A 15,733-nucleotide genomic window follows, 5' to 3' on the forward strand; every position below is an offset into this window, starting at 1 on the left:
CAAACTGAAGGTACTCCAGGATTTGGGGTACCAACTGTGTTAACAAAATAAGTGATTTGTAAACCATGACCACTGGAGAGAACTGGAGAGACGCAATTGTGTAGTAGGATCAGGGATTCAAGGTGGTTAGCAACAAATGGCCAAGCTCAAACCAGCTTAGAGGAGGCCAAAATGTGGTCCTACCTAAAGGGATATGAAACACAATTTTTTTCTTCCATGATTCAGATAGAACAGCAATTTTTAGCAACTTTCTAATTTATTCCTATTATCAATTTTTCTTCGTTCTCTCTGTATCATTATGTCCGATTTTTTTTTGCCAGCTATGGAGTAGCAGTACAAGCTTTGAGCTTCACAGGAGAGAACAAGAGAGGAATTGAAGACATCACAGTATATGTGTATTATAGAACATAAAGAGATAAACCCACAAGACATAAGGAATAAGAGGCTGGTCACCAAAAGGAAGAAATCAATGTTTTTATAAACAAATGAAGAATATGGAACACAACTTCAGAATTTTTTTTAATTTTATTTTAAGTTTCTTCCTTCTCCAGGGGTGGCTTAACCCACTAGTATTGAATTATCCCTGCAAAAATCGTCACAAGGGAAACTGAGCAAAATTGTATTACTTTTCCAACAGATTTTAGAGTTATCTGGCTCATGCATTAAATTAAGTAAACTGCACAAGTAGGGAGTCCAGTAATGTCACACGCAGATGACTAAGAGCTAGAAAATGAAAAACATACATACTTTGACGATTAAAAAAAAGGAATGGCATGTGGGGAGACTCCTCATCATCCATCTTCATATATTTGTAAAACCCAAACCTAAGAGACAAAGCAGATTACAGTCACAAGAGGAGGAGAACAGAACCTACACAGGGAGTCTTGTTCTGTTGTAAAGTGGTAGAGTTTATAAAATGGACAGGTGACGAGCATTTCATATGGATACTTACTTCTCTAAGTAAAGGGGAGATTCTCTGTAAAAACACTTGTTTTCAGTTTCCATATGGGTAAGACGTGTATAGTCATTTGGGTAAACAAAAGTTAAATAAACCTATAAAAGAAAAAAAAAAAGTGTACAAGAGTAAAAGCTTTGGATTATTTTTATTAAATATCAGATGAACATGTACAGTATAAACGCATAGGGCACCATTAAAAGCAAACTGAATAAAGATGGTGACAAAAACATTCAAAGCAAAGTAATCAAGCTCAGAGATGAATAACATGAGTTTCACAGACAAGGGGCGTCAACGTAAGGGACACAGGGATAGGGCAAATAGCCAGCAGCATATTAACTGCATAACAAATGCAGTACAAAATCAGTGCTTGGTCCATTTGTCACACAACACTAAGCAAGGCCAGTAAAAAACAGAAGCAGGGCCAAACAAAGCATTTGGGACACACAGACTCACACCTCAACAAGAGATGACATTCAATGCTGCCAGGTGTGAAACCAAGCAGAAGAAAAAAAAATAGCATGAGATCAGGTAAGTAAAGGCATTAATGATTCATTAGGAAGAGCCAAGTAGTGAGCACTGTCAAAAAAATGGCGCCAGGCACAAAAACTTAATAAGTGTTAGGAGCACTGAGATAAAATAGATAAAATAGTAAGTGGCAGGATTAACTGGATCAATGTCATAGGGAAAAACTGAATTAAAAATCATACTTATCCATATCTTGGTTAAGCTCACCATGTAGCACCCACCAATCACTTGGCACTTTTATATGGAGCAGACAGAAACCCAAACTTTGCCCCCCCCCCTATTTCCATGTGGTTATATGACACCTTAATTTCCTGCTACAAAGCAGATCGGTTAAAAATAAAGGAATAATAATGAATGGAAGGACAGCTTGGTAAGTGTTTTTTAGGGAGCAGCATCAAGATCTGGAAATTACAGTGCAATTCTGTCTATCTTGGCTCACCAACAAAGATTTACCAATCAGCAGAATACAAGGGTGGGTAGAAAAAGACAATATGCAGAACTACATAAATCAGTCTGAAAACAAATAGGCTTAATTTAGAAAGAAACACAGAATTGTAACATTCTACTTATGGTGCTTAGAAAAGTGAGAATAATATACTGTAAACCTGAAAGATATTTCTGACCTCAACTGTCCAGTAAATAAAAAAAACTGCAACTTTTTTGCGTAATAGGCTGCAATGAGCTTATCCACCTGGAGAATGAACTCTTTGCCTGAAATGTCCTTTCCATTAGCATGACAGGTTCCTGCAACACTCATCCAAGTAGCAGAATATATAAAGATTACAAACCAAATATACATCTTATCGTAACAAAATGATGCAAAGTGAAATAAACATCACTCAGAAACAACTTAGGTAGGAAGAAGGAACCTACTGGAGAACCGGGATTCCCACCTATAAAAAGGTATGGCTTCAGGCTATATGCTTCTATACAGCTAGGTATGTAAAGGCCTAGTCATCATGGTAAGTGTCACGTGGGTGAACCAAGATAACAGAGCTAACAAAATTCAGGGAAGGTAGCAGAAAATAGTGCCATGGGCAAAGAGGTTCAATAATGTCATGGGAGTTGGGCAAGTGCCAGGCACTGTGTAAAAAGAACAGAAGATTCATGCAGCAGGCAAACTAAGCATAAATTATTTGTGTAATATCAAACATGAATGTGTTTATACTGTCAGATATTGTGCAGAGAAAGGGAAAGTGTCAGAAATAATGCAGCCAGAGAAGCAGATCTAAAACATGCCAGAAAGCCAAGGAATAGAGTAGATTTGCACAGCACAGGAACATATGAGAATTATACAAATACTCACAAACTGCAGGCCCTGGTAACGGGCAATAGGGAAATCCTTCACCACGTACGTGGGGTTGTACGCACAGGGAGCAAGCACATTGTCTACACGGGATTCTTCAATCAGTGGGGCTGAAGAGAGAAAATAGACCAATTAAGTATTACTTTCCCCACCCCCTAGACATAGAAGCAAACTGTTCCAATCACATGGAGTGAAAAATCACACACTGGGGAGGACAAGGAGGTGGTGATGGCAAAAACATAAATATAAATATAACTGTGACAACCAGGGAACTAGTTTCTCTAAATTAGAGGGATATAGATATATGGTGCATGCACATCAGAGAGTAATAAATATAGAACAGGAGTGATGCAGAAGGAAAATAAAATAACAGCAAAATGTACGTCATGAATTAAACAAGACAAAGCTATTAACTCACAGTTAAAGGGATACTAACCCCACATTTTTTATTTAAAGATTCAGATAGAGCATGCAACTTTAAGCAACTTTCTAATTTACTCCTATTATCAATTTTCTTGGTTCTGTTGCTATCTTTATGTGAAAAAGCAGGAATGTCAGGTTAGAAGCCAACCCATTTTTGGTTCAGCACCTGGGTTGAGCTTGCTGATTGGTTTGCTACATTTACCCACCAATCAGCAAGCGCTACCCAGGTGCTGAACCAAAAATGGGCCGGCTCTTATGCTTACATTCCTGCTTTTTCAAATGAAGATAGCATGAGAACGAAGAAAAAAATGAAAATAGGAGTTGCTGCTCTATCTTAATCATAAAAGAAAACATTGGGTTAAGTATCCCTTTAAAGTGACATTAAAACCCCAGATTTTTCTTTCATGAATCACAGAACAACCAATTTTATAACAACTTTCCAATTTACTTATATTATCAAATTTATTTAAAGGGACAGTATACACCAATTGTCATATAACTGTATGTAATAGACACTACTATAAAGTAGAATATGCACAAATACTGATATAAAAATCCAGTATAAAACCTTTTAAAAACAAAAAATGTATGCAAACCTGATAAATGTCTTTCTTTCCGGATATGGTGAGTCCACGGCGTCCTCAATTACTGTTGGGAATATCACTCCTGGCCAGCAGGAGGAGGAAAAGAGCACCACAGCAAAGCTGTTAAGTATCACTCCCCTTCAGGGCGGAACTACCGGTCATGCAGAAATTGCGGTCGCAACCGGGCCCCGGGAGGTCCCCCCATCATGGGGGCCCCAGCTTCAGCTCAATTTGTTTTCTTTTTTTAAACTTTAATTTTTTCAAAAAATGTCTCCCCCCTCCCGTGGCCTCCCCTTCATCTGCAGTCTCCTACTCCTCCAGTTTTAAATCAGAGCGTTGCAGTGGGTTACCATGGCAACACTCTGAAACATTTCCTGCTTAGCGGGAAAGAAGGAGTTGTGTCGCAGGCAGGAGACATGCAGAGCTGCAGCTGACAACACCAAGGTTAGGTTTTAACCTGGGTGCGTGCACACTGCCTTACATAAAAGCCTGAAAGGGGTAAGGTAGGTGTTTATTTTTAATAAAAATGTAAGATGCAGGAAACTTTTATTTATTTATTTATTTTAATTTCATTATGTATAAATATTGAAGGAATAAAGTGTAAACTTCCTCTGCTGTGACCTGTAAGCTATAAGTGAGCTACTAGAATAACACTCTCAGTGTTTGATGTCCCTTTTAAAAGGACAATGTCCTGCAAAATGTGTTTCCATTGACAAAGTCTACAATCTGAATCCTGCAGAGCATTGTTCCTTTAGGCTTACTTTTATATTTGAAATAGCCGGATTTGTTCATTGAAAAATACACCCAATGTTCAAGAACATACTCAATCAAATGGGCTGAGTCAGCAGGAGGCCTGCTTATCTTACCTCTTTCTATACATAAAGGCCAATACTTAAACTAAAATTGTCATTGTGGGTGGAGAGATGTGCAATGCCAGATATTTAAATTGCAAAAATAAACCTAAATGAGCAATTTCCAACATAATGAATTCTGCAGCTGTTATAACTAGTTGTTGAGAACACATGGGGGGGGGTCTTACAGTGAAGTGGCCATTTTATTCAGACATCTCTTCCCTTCTCTCTTGTTGTTATACAGGGTTTTGCTAGATTTGCAGTCTTGCTCATTACATAAGTATCATTTAAAGAGACAGTAAGGTTTATATTTTTCCTGCAATGCTTTTAGGATAATTTCAGAGTGACTTTGCAGCCAGCAGTACCAAAACATTCTATTGAACTGCCAGAATACATCTGATTGACTGTACCACCCACTTCTTTGTCTGTGTGTGTGTGGATGTGTCTGTATGTATGAGTAAGTGCGTGTGTGCGCGTGTATGTATGAGTAAGTGCGTGTGTGCGCATGTGTGTATGTATGTGTGTGTGTATATATGTATATGTGTGCTTGTGTGAGCGCATGTGTGTATGCATGTGTCTCTTGGCTACAAAATTAGGGCAGTTCCATTTTTTTATTTATATCATGGTGGACGGACTGTTGTGCTGTTTTCTAGTATGGCTATAGCAATGGATTTGTTCTAAAGATTAAAAAAAACAAAAAAACAGAAAAAAGGAAAATATACATTAAAATAAAAAAAATATAGAGAAAAAATGTTTTCTCTCTATTTCTATAAAAAAAATAATATAAATTGTTTTAATGTATAATATAGTGTATATATATATATATATATATATATATATATATATATATATATATTTATTTGTTTGTTTGTTTATTGTGTGTATTGCAAGTTGGGGGGGGGGGCTTCATAGATTCTTGCACCGGGCCCTGAGGCTTCTAGTTACGTCTCTGCTCCCCTTCCCACAAACCCCAGTCATTCGACCGAAGGAAAAGGAATAACACAAGGTGTAGAGGTGCCTGAGGTTTAGTAAAAAATAAAGGGAGGGGCCATGGATTCACAATATCCGGAAAGAAAGAAATTTATCAGGTAAGCATACATTTAGTTTTCTTTACTAAGATATGGTGAGTCCACGGTGGCCTCAATTACTGTTGGAAACCAATACCCAAGCTAAAGGACACAGAGGACTAGGGAGGGATAAGACAGGTATACCTAAATGGAAGGCACCACTGCTTGAAGAACCTTTCTCCCAAAAGAAGCCTCAGCAAAAGTATCAAATTTATAAAATTTGGAAAAAGTATGCAGAGAGGACCAAGTTGCAGCCTTGCAAATCTGTTCCACAGAAGCTTCATTTTTGAAAGCCCAAGAAGAAGCCCAAGTGGAATGAGCTGTGATTCTCTCAGGAGGATGCTGTCCAGCAGTCTCATACGCCAAACAAATTATACTTCTTAACCAAAGAGAAGAAGCAGCAGCTTTCTGACCTTTAGGTTTCCCAGAAAAACAATGAAGAAGACTGGCGAAAATCCTTAGTCGCCTGTAAATAAAATTTAAGAGCACGCACAACATCCAGGTTGTGCATCAAAACGTTCCTTATGAGACGAAGGATTAAGACAGAGAGAAGGAACAACAATTTCCTGATTAATATTTCTATCCAAAACAACCTTAGGAAGGAAACCAAACTTAGTATGAACAATTGCCTTATCTGCATGCAAAATGAGATAAGGCGAATCGCACTGCAAAGCTGAGAGTTCCGAGACTCTCCGAGCAGAAGAGATAGCAGTAAGAAACAAATCCTTCCAAGATAACAACTTAATGTCTATGGAATGCAGTGGCTCAAACGGAGCCTGCTGCAAAACTTTAAGAACAAGGTTAAGGCTCCAAGGCAGAGCAACAGACTTAAACACAGGCCTGATTTTGACCAAGGCCTGACAAAAAGATTGCACATCTGGCACGTCCGCCAGACGCTTGTGCAGCAAAATAGAGAGAGCAGAAATCTGACCCTTTAGAGTACTGACAGACAAACCCTTCTCCAGACCTTCCTGGAGAAAGGACAACATCCTTGGAATCCAGACCCTACTCCAAGAGTAGCCCTTGGATTCACTCCAATAAAGATATTTACGCCATATCTTAAGGTAAATCTTTCTAGTAACAGGCTTACAAGCCTGAATAATGGTCTCAATGACCAACTAAGTGTTCAATCTCCAAGCAGTCAGCTTCAGAGAAACGAGATTTGGGTGAAAGAAGGGACCCTGAAGTAGTAAGACCTTTCTAAGAGGAAGTCTCCAAGGAGGGAGAGACGACATCTCCACTAAGTCTGCAAACCAGATCCTGCAAGGCCACGCAGGAGCTATTAGAATCACTGATGCTCTCTCCTGCTTGATACAAACAATGACTCGTGGAAGAATAGCAAACTAAGGAAACAGGTATGCCAACCTGAAGTTCCAAGGAACTGCCAGAGCATCTATCAGGAAGGCCTGAGGATCCCTTGACCTTGAACCGTACTTTGGAAACTTGGCGTTCTGTCGAGACGCCATGAGATCCAACTCCGGTACCCCCATTTGATGGTTAACCAGGAGAATACCTCCGGATGGAGATCAAATCTCCCCGGGATGAAACGTCTGTCTGGTCAGGAAATCAGCTTCCCAGTTTTCCACTCCTGGAATGTGGATGGCAGATAGACAGCAATTGTGAGCTTCCACCACTGAATGATCCGAGCCACCTCCTTCATGGCTAAGAAACTCCGAGTCCCTCCCTGGTGGTTGATGTAAGCCACTGAGGTTATGTGGTCGGACTGGAACCTGAAACCAGGCTAAGACCAGCTGAGGCCAAGCCATCAAAGCATTGAAGATCGCTCTCAACTACAATAATATGTTTATGGGGAGATCAGACTCCTCCTGAGACCAAAGTCCCTGCTCCTTCAACGAGTCCCAGACTGCTCCCCAGCCCATCAGGCTGGCGCCCATGGTCACAATCACCCAGGAAGGTCTCCGAAAGCATGTCCCCGGAGACAGATGTTCCTGAGACAGCCACCACGGGAGAGAATCTTGTCGACTGATTTATAACTATCTTCTGAGACAGATCTGCATAATCCCTGTTCCATTAACTGAGCATGCATAACTGCAGAGCTCTCAAATGGAATCGAGCAAAAGGGACAATGTCCATGGAAGCAACCATCAGACCAATTACCTCCATATATTGGGCCACTGATGGCCAAACAGCAGACTGTAGAGAGAGGCAAGAATCTTGTTTCTTCTGACCTCCGTCAGAATTATTTTCATTGATATGGAATCTATAATGATCCCTAAGAAAACCACCCTTGTAGCCGGAACAAGGGAACTCTTTTCCAAATTTACCTTCCATCCGTGGTAACGAAGAAAAGACAACAAGATCTCTGTGTGAGATTTTGCTAGTTGAAAAGATGGCGCCTGAACCAGAATGTCCTCCAGATAGGGCGCCACAGCAATTCCACAAGACTGAATCACTGCCAAAAGAGCCCCCAGAACCTTTGAGAAAATTCTGGGAGCTGTGGCAATGCTGAATGGAAGGGCCACAAACTGAAAGCGAGTGTCCAGAAAGAAAAAAAACTCAGAAATTTGTGATGATCCCTGTGAATGGGGAGATGAAGGTACGCATGCTTTAGGTCTATGGTCATCATGAACTGACCCTCTTGTACTAAAGGAAGGATGGAACGGAGTCTCCATATTGAAGGACGGTACTCTGAGAAACTTGTTTAGACACTTTAGGTCTAGAATCGGTCAGAAAATTCCCTCTTTTTTTGGGAACCACAAACAAATTGTAATAGAACCCCAGACCCTGCTCCTGGACTGGAACTATCACTCCCAGGTAGAAAAGATCCTGTGGACATTTCAAGAATGCCTCTCTTTTTATTCGGTCTGCAGATAATCTTGAGAGGTGGAACCTGCCCCTGGGAGGGAAGGTCTTGAATTCTAATTTGTAACCCTGGGATACTATGTCCACGGCCCAAGGATCTAGGGCATCTTGTATCCATGCTTAAGAGAACTGAGAAAGCCTGCCCCCCACTTGATCCGATCCCGGATCGGGGGCAAACCTTTCATGCCGATTTGGATTCAGCTGAGGGTTTCTTAGATTGCTTCCCCTTGTTCCAAGACTAACTGGGTTTCCAAGAAGGTTTTGACTGTTCCTGCTTGGCACGGGAGGGGGAAGACTTACCTCTGAAGTTACGAAAGTAACGAAAATTACTCTGACGTCCTTTCGGACTATTCCTCTTATCTTGTGGCAGAAAAGCCCCTTTACCACCCGTGATATCGGAAATAATTTCTGACAAACCAGGTCCAAACAAGGTCTTACCCTTGTAAGGAATCGTCAAAAGCTTAGACTTAGATGAAACATCGGCTGACCAAGATTTCAGCCATAATACTAACTTAAGGGCCTTAATCCTATCCTGGATCTCCTCCAAGACAGTCTCTGCCTGAAGAGACTCAGACAATGCGTCAAACCAATAAGCTACCGTACTTGTCACGGTAGCAATACACACTGCAGGTTGCCATTGGGAACCTTGATGAATAAACATTTTTTTCAAGTAAGCCTCTAACTTCTTGTCCATTGGGTCCTTGAAAGAGCAGCTATCCTCAACAGGAATAGTAGTTCTCTTAGCCAGAGTAGAAATTGCCCCTTCCACCTTGGGCACCGTCTGCCACAACTCCTTAATGGAGTCAGCCCCCGGAAACATCTTTTGAAAAACCAGAGACGGGGAAAAACGAATCCTGGGTCTCTCCCATTCCCATGCAATAATCTCTGTAGCACAGTCTGGCACAGGAACCCCAGAGGAGGGAACATCAAAGTATCTATTTAATTTACTAGATTTCTTAGTATTGACAACGACAGGAATATCAGAGTCATCCAGGGTAGCCAAAACCTCCTTTAACAAAACACAAAGGTGTTCAAGCTTAAATCTGAAGGATACAACTTCAGCATCAGAAGAAGGAATTATACTATCCAAATCTGAGATCTCACCCTCAGAGGCTACCAACGTATCTTCCTGTTCAGAATTATGAGAAAGAGCAACTTGGTTAGCCGGGACGATCAGAAACCTTACTATCTGATTCTCTAATTTTCCTCTTGCGTCTTCCCTGTAGCATGGGAATGGCAGCTAATGCATCAGATACTGCCGAGGATACATTGGCAGCAATTTCTGCATGCAAATAGACTTCTCCAGGAGATTCTGAGTGAATAAAATAAAACCTACTGAGCCACCAGTGATTCTACCACTCTTTATGGAATCACTTCTCTATGTCACAGCCTACAGTGCCTGCTCCCTGCCATTATGAGTCTTGTTTGTTAATTCAGAAACGAAGTCCCAGATTTATTCAGTTTATTCTGCTGTAGTGCCAGTATTCTTTCCCAAAAAAACAAAAATGGCACTTACCTGTACCTCTGGCTGTCCGGCAGGAGGACAACTCACCTGGCATGAAAGGAAGCCACTCCTCACAGAGATCTGTGAAAACAAGAAAGGACAAAGTAAACCTACTCTGGATTTCTATACAAGGGCAGCAACCTGTTAGGAACTTGTGAGGTGGGCCTCACTGCGATTTCTTAACTGCTTAAAAGCAACCACTGACCTACTGAAGAGACTAACGTGGAGTACAGCTAGACCCAATCTTGAGAGGAAAGATCAGAGCAAACCTACTATGGCTTTCAAAATAATAAAATCTTGATTGAGGAAAAATATTTGACACCAAAACTTCACCTCCTCTTTGCACCGAAGGCAAAGAGAATGACTGGGGTTTGTGGGAAGGGGAGTGATACTTAACAGCTTTGCTGTGGTGCTCTTTGCCTCCTCCTACCGGCCAGGGGTGATATTCCCAACAGTAATTGAGGACGCTGTGGACTCACCATATCTTAGGAAAGAAAACTTACTTAGAAGCTCCCAGTTTAGCACAGTGATTAGGTTAGGCTGTGACACAGTGAAAGGGGCTGAGAAAGCAAGAAGAGCAGACCCCCCACCCACACACACATATATATATATTAAAAGCCCCATTACACAAAAAAAGCGCATCAGGAGTCTGTACACTTGAGTCTACATCTGATATTTTGGGGCTTGGTTAAGAGTCTGAAAATCAGCATAATGTTATTAAAAAATAAGCAAATTTAAACATTGTTACAAAAAAAAAAAAAAAACACTCTCAGGTGGGCTGTATAAATGGATCAAATACAAAATAAACCAGTTTTACCTGACAGTCTACACGAACATTATTACTGTTTAAAAAGATAGATATTCCCTTTATTACCCATTCCCTAGTTTTGCACAACCAACACAGTTATATTAAATATACTTTTTTCCTCTGTGATTACCTTGTATCTAAGCCTCTGCAGACTGCCCCCTTATCTCAGTTCTTTTAACAGACTTGAATTTTAGCCAATCAGTGCTGACTCATAAATAACTCCACGAGAGTGAGTAACATAGTAACATAGTAGATGAGGTTGAAAAAAGACCAAAGTCCATCGAGTTCAACCTATACAAATCTAAAATATATACAAAAAGCTCCAGTTAAGCTTAAATAATCCCACTAAAAGGTGACTCATTTAATACTAGCAATCATATCCATGAATTTTGTTTATAGACCGAAATGTATCCAAATAATTTTTAAATGTATCTAGGGTATTGGCATTTACTACCTCCTTTGGTAATGAGTTCCACAACTTTATTGCTCTTACAGTGAAAAAAACGTTTCCGTTGCAGGAGATTAAATCTCCTTTCCTCCAACCTTAAATTGTGACCTCTGGTCACAAACAATTTTCTTGGAATAAATAGAGCTTCTGCCATCTCTGTATATGGGCCTTGAATATATTTATATAAAGTAATCATGTCACCTCTTAAGCGCCTTTTTTCTAAAACAGACCCAGTTTGGCTAGTCTCTCCTCATAGGTTAAATTCTCCAATCCCCTTATTAGCTTTGTGGCCCTTCTCTGAACTTTTTCTAGTACTGCAATATTTTTTTTTTGCGATTGGTCCCCAGAACTGCACTCCATACTCAAGGTGAGGTCTTACCAGGGTTTTATATAGTGACAGAATTATGCTTTCCTCCCTTGAGTCAATGCCTCTTTTAATACATGCTAGTATCTTATTAGCCTTTGAAGCTGCTGCCCTACATTGTGCACCCATTTTTAGCTTGTTATCTATTACTACCCCCAAATCCCTTTCCTCTTGTGTTTGGCTAAGTCTTGTCACATTTAAATAATATGTTGCCTTGCCTTGTAGAACCTTGCATTTTCCCGTATTAAATCTCATTTTCCATTTACCTGCCCATACTTCTAATTTTTGCAAGTCCCTTTTGTAACGAAAGTTCATCCTGCTCTGACCTAATGACCTTACTTAACTTAGTATCATCTGCAAAAATAGAGATGTCGCTATTTAATCCTAGCTCCAAGATATTTATAAAAATATTAAAAAGAATAGGGCCCAGCACTGATCCCTGGGGTACTCCACTGATTACCTTTGTCCAATTGGAGTATGATCCATTTACTACTACTCGTTGCTCCCTATCTTTTATCCAGTTATCTATCCATGAACATTTTCAGCTATTCCCTGTCCCTTAATTTTGTGCAATAATCTCTCATGTGGCCTTTGCAAAATCTAAGTATATCACATCAACTGATTCCCCTTTATCTATATTTTTACTTACTTCCTCATAGAATCTAATTAGATTAGTTTGACATGATTTATTTCTCATAAAACCATGCTGATTATAACTCATAATCTTGTTTACATGAATATGCTCATCAATATAATCCCTTCAAATATCTTCCCCACTATTGAAGTCAGACTAACTGGTCTATAGCTTCCTGGATCATCCCTACTTCCCTGTTTGAAGAGTGGCACCACATCGGCTTTACGCCAATCCTTGGGTACCATGCCTGAGGATAATGAGTCTTGAAAAATTAAGAGTAGAGGTTTGTCTATAACCAGGGCCGCCATCAGGGGGTGACAGGGGTGACTCCTGTCAGGGGCCCAATGAGCCAGGGGGGCCCCATGAGGCAAGAACTAAAAAAAAAAAAAACCAGTGCAGTGGGTACTACAGCAGAGTGCTAATTGAGCATGGGAAATGTTATTACAAGAAGTAAAGTATTAGCATTTGAGAGGATTTCTTAGTGTGCACTAAACCACTATGCGCAGTGTGAGACAGACTTGGCACTTTGTACAATGTGTGTCGGTGGTAGTAGTTTTTTTGGGGCTAGGGGTCCATAAAAACAATTTTTTTTTAGCAGCAGTGTATTTATGATTATTTGACAATGCTGTAGAAATTCTATATTTAAAACCATGCAGAAATGTTTCCTCCTCAATACACAAATGGTAGATGCCCTTTTGGCAGATATGCATTTTATACACACACACACATATATATATATATATATATATATATATATATATATATATATATATATATATATATATATATAATATTACATTCCAGTTTACTGCCCCTTCATGCAAGGACTTTCCAGATGCAAGGAGGCATTTTATCTAAGATTTTTACATCTGCATAAAATTTTATACTCTCAGACTAAGATTGCTCAGTGTTTGAAATAAGACAGGTTAACTTAAAACTGTTCAGTTTACACTACAGCTGGCTTAATTTTGAAATACATACCAACAAGCCTAAATCCTACATTTATCCAGATCTAATGGTATGAGTACCACAGCTTATGGTCCCACCAAGACCATATAGAGTACAGCATTTTCAAAATCCATAAGTACAGCTGACAGCTGGGAAAATGTGTACACTATATTTGAAGTGGGCCTCTTGGTTGGGGAAAATGGGGAAAAAACAAACAAATCATATGTCAACCTTTTAAAGGTACTTTTCTTCATCTAGCCATCTACCCAGCTCATTAATGTACAATTTTGAATTCACAGAATTATTTTTGTTTGCACATTTACAAATATGATTCTTTAAAAAGTGATCTCTTAATTTCTAAAAAAATTTTTTATCATGCATGTCACACACTGTTGATTTAGGGGATGTAAGGTGCATAAATGTTTCCTCCTGTGAGTGTTTCTGTGGGTGTCTGTGTTTGTCTTTGTGCTTTGGTTTGTGTCTCTGAGTGTGTATGTATTTTTTATCTGTGGGTCTCTCTGTGAGGGTGGGTGTGTTTGTCTTTGCATTTTCTGTGGATGTCTGTGAGGGTGTGTGCATACGTCGTTGAGCTTTTTTTGTGGGTGTCTCTGTGAGGGTGTGTGTATGTTTGTCTTTGTGTATTTTCTTTGGGTGCCTCTGTGAGGGTGGGTGTGTATGTCTGTGTTTTCTGTGGATGTCTCTGTGAGGGTGTGTATATGTATGTATGTCTGTGTTTTCTGTGGATGTCTCTGTTTGGGTGTGTGTTTTATGTGGGTGTCTCTGTGAGGGTGTGTGTATGTCTTTGTGTGTTTTCTGTGGATGTCTCAGTGAGAGTGTGTGTATGTATGTCTTTCTGTGTTTTTTATGTGGTTGTCTCTCTGTGTATGTATGTCTTTGTGTGTTTTCTGTGGATGTCTCTGTGTGTGTGCAAGTTTGAGTTTGTGTGTGTGTGTGTCCATTGTCTGTTCCTTTTTAGGACATTTTGACCTTTTTACTAATTATTCACATCTTTCTACAGACTTTGAGACTAACAAGACCTTTCTGGAAGTAACCAATCCACCATTTAACCTTTAAATTATTGTTTAGGCAGTTCAGGGCCCTTCCTTTCAGCCACTGCATGCTGTTGTCATAATTTAGTTGTCATCTTCCTTTACAAAAAGTTAATCAGAACTCCATATTTTGTTTTCTAATTCTCCTTTTTTTTACAAAACTGTAGTTTACCTCATTACTTGTCAGATCAATATAAACGAGTGCCAAGTGTCTGTGTCTGAGTGTGTTTCTTTGCGTGTCTGCTAGTATGTCTATATGTGAATCCTTATGTGTGAGTGTGTGTGTTTCAGTGTATGAGTGTGTCTGTGTGTTTGTATGTTACTACCTTTACAACATTTCCAAGTTTAAATAGACACTTAAGAATAAAGTGCATATACGTTTTAGTCACTTTGTCAAAAATTGCACATGTCAAAGGGGGGGGGGCCTGATCAATGGTTGAGTCAGGGGCCCCAAAATTTCTAGTGGCGGCCCTGTCTATAACAGTGCTAAGTTCCCTTAACACCCTTGGGTGTATTCCATCTGGGCCTGGAGTTTTATTTACCTTAATATTATCAAATTTGTTCTCGATATCCTCTATACATAACCCAATTAATGGTATGGGTTGGCATGTTCTATTTTGTTCCAAAGTATCATCCAATGGTTCCTCTCTTTTGTATACTGAAGAAAAAAAACTGGTTTAGTATCTCAGCCTTCTCCCTGTCACTGTTAATCATGCTACCCTCCCTGCATTTTAATGTATCTATATTGTCTGTCTTTCTTAGATTTTTTGCTATTTATGTACTTAAAGAACCTTTTAGGGTTAGATTTAGAATCTAATTTTTCATTTTCAATTTTGGCTAATTTGATTGCTTTTTTGCATGCTTTGTTACATTCTTTATAAATATGGAATTTTGAGTCTGTTCTATTTTCTTTGAATAATTTAAACGCCCTACGTTTTTTCCTAATTTCTCTTAACACATTTATATTCAGCCACATTGGCTTGGATTTTTTATTTTTATAACCATATGGTATTTGTTGATATGTATATTTATTTAACAAAGTTTTAAATGTTATCCATTTATCCTCTGTATTTTTATTAGAGAATACTTTGTCCCAATTTATGTTATTTAATGATTTCCTTAAATCGTTGAATTTTGCTTTCTTAGAATTAAAAGTCTTGGTTAAACCTTTAAGACACTGCTTATGAAAATAAATTTCAAATGTGACCATGTTATGATCAGTTACCCAAATGTTCCTTGACTTCTATGTTTGATATTATATCTGTATTATTTGATAGCACTAAATCCAATATAGCGTTACTCCTAGTTGGCTCCTCTATTAATTGTGACAAGAAGTTATCCCTGAGAACATTTATAAATCTATCCCTCTTAGCTGAATTACTAGTTTCATTGGCCCAGTTTATATCAGGGTAGTTAAAATCTCCCATAATTACAGCACTGT

General features: G+C 39.2%; 1 protein-coding gene across 1 annotated transcript in view; it reads right to left on the bottom strand.

Annotated features, from left to right (window-relative positions):
• Positions 1 to 15,733, bottom strand: part of B4GALNT4 (beta-1,4-N-acetyl-galactosaminyltransferase 4) — a 188,568-nt gene that overhangs the window by 24,699 nt on the left and 148,136 nt on the right. The window contains exons 11-13 of the mRNA XM_053720514.1: positions 2,790 to 2,899; positions 953 to 1,053; positions 748 to 824 (exon numbers count right to left, since the gene is read on the bottom strand). Of these exons, the coding sequence (XP_053576489.1) occupies positions 748 to 824; positions 953 to 1,053; positions 2,790 to 2,899 (288 nt within the window). The remainder of the gene's footprint in view (positions 1 to 747; positions 825 to 952; positions 1,054 to 2,789; positions 2,900 to 15,733) is intronic.

The sequence above is a fragment of the Bombina bombina genome, chromosome 7 (genome assembly GCF_027579735.1).
Source record: "Bombina bombina isolate aBomBom1 chromosome 7, aBomBom1.pri, whole genome shotgun sequence".
Lineage (NCBI taxonomy): Eukaryota > Metazoa > Chordata > Amphibia > Anura > Bombinatoridae > Bombina > Bombina bombina.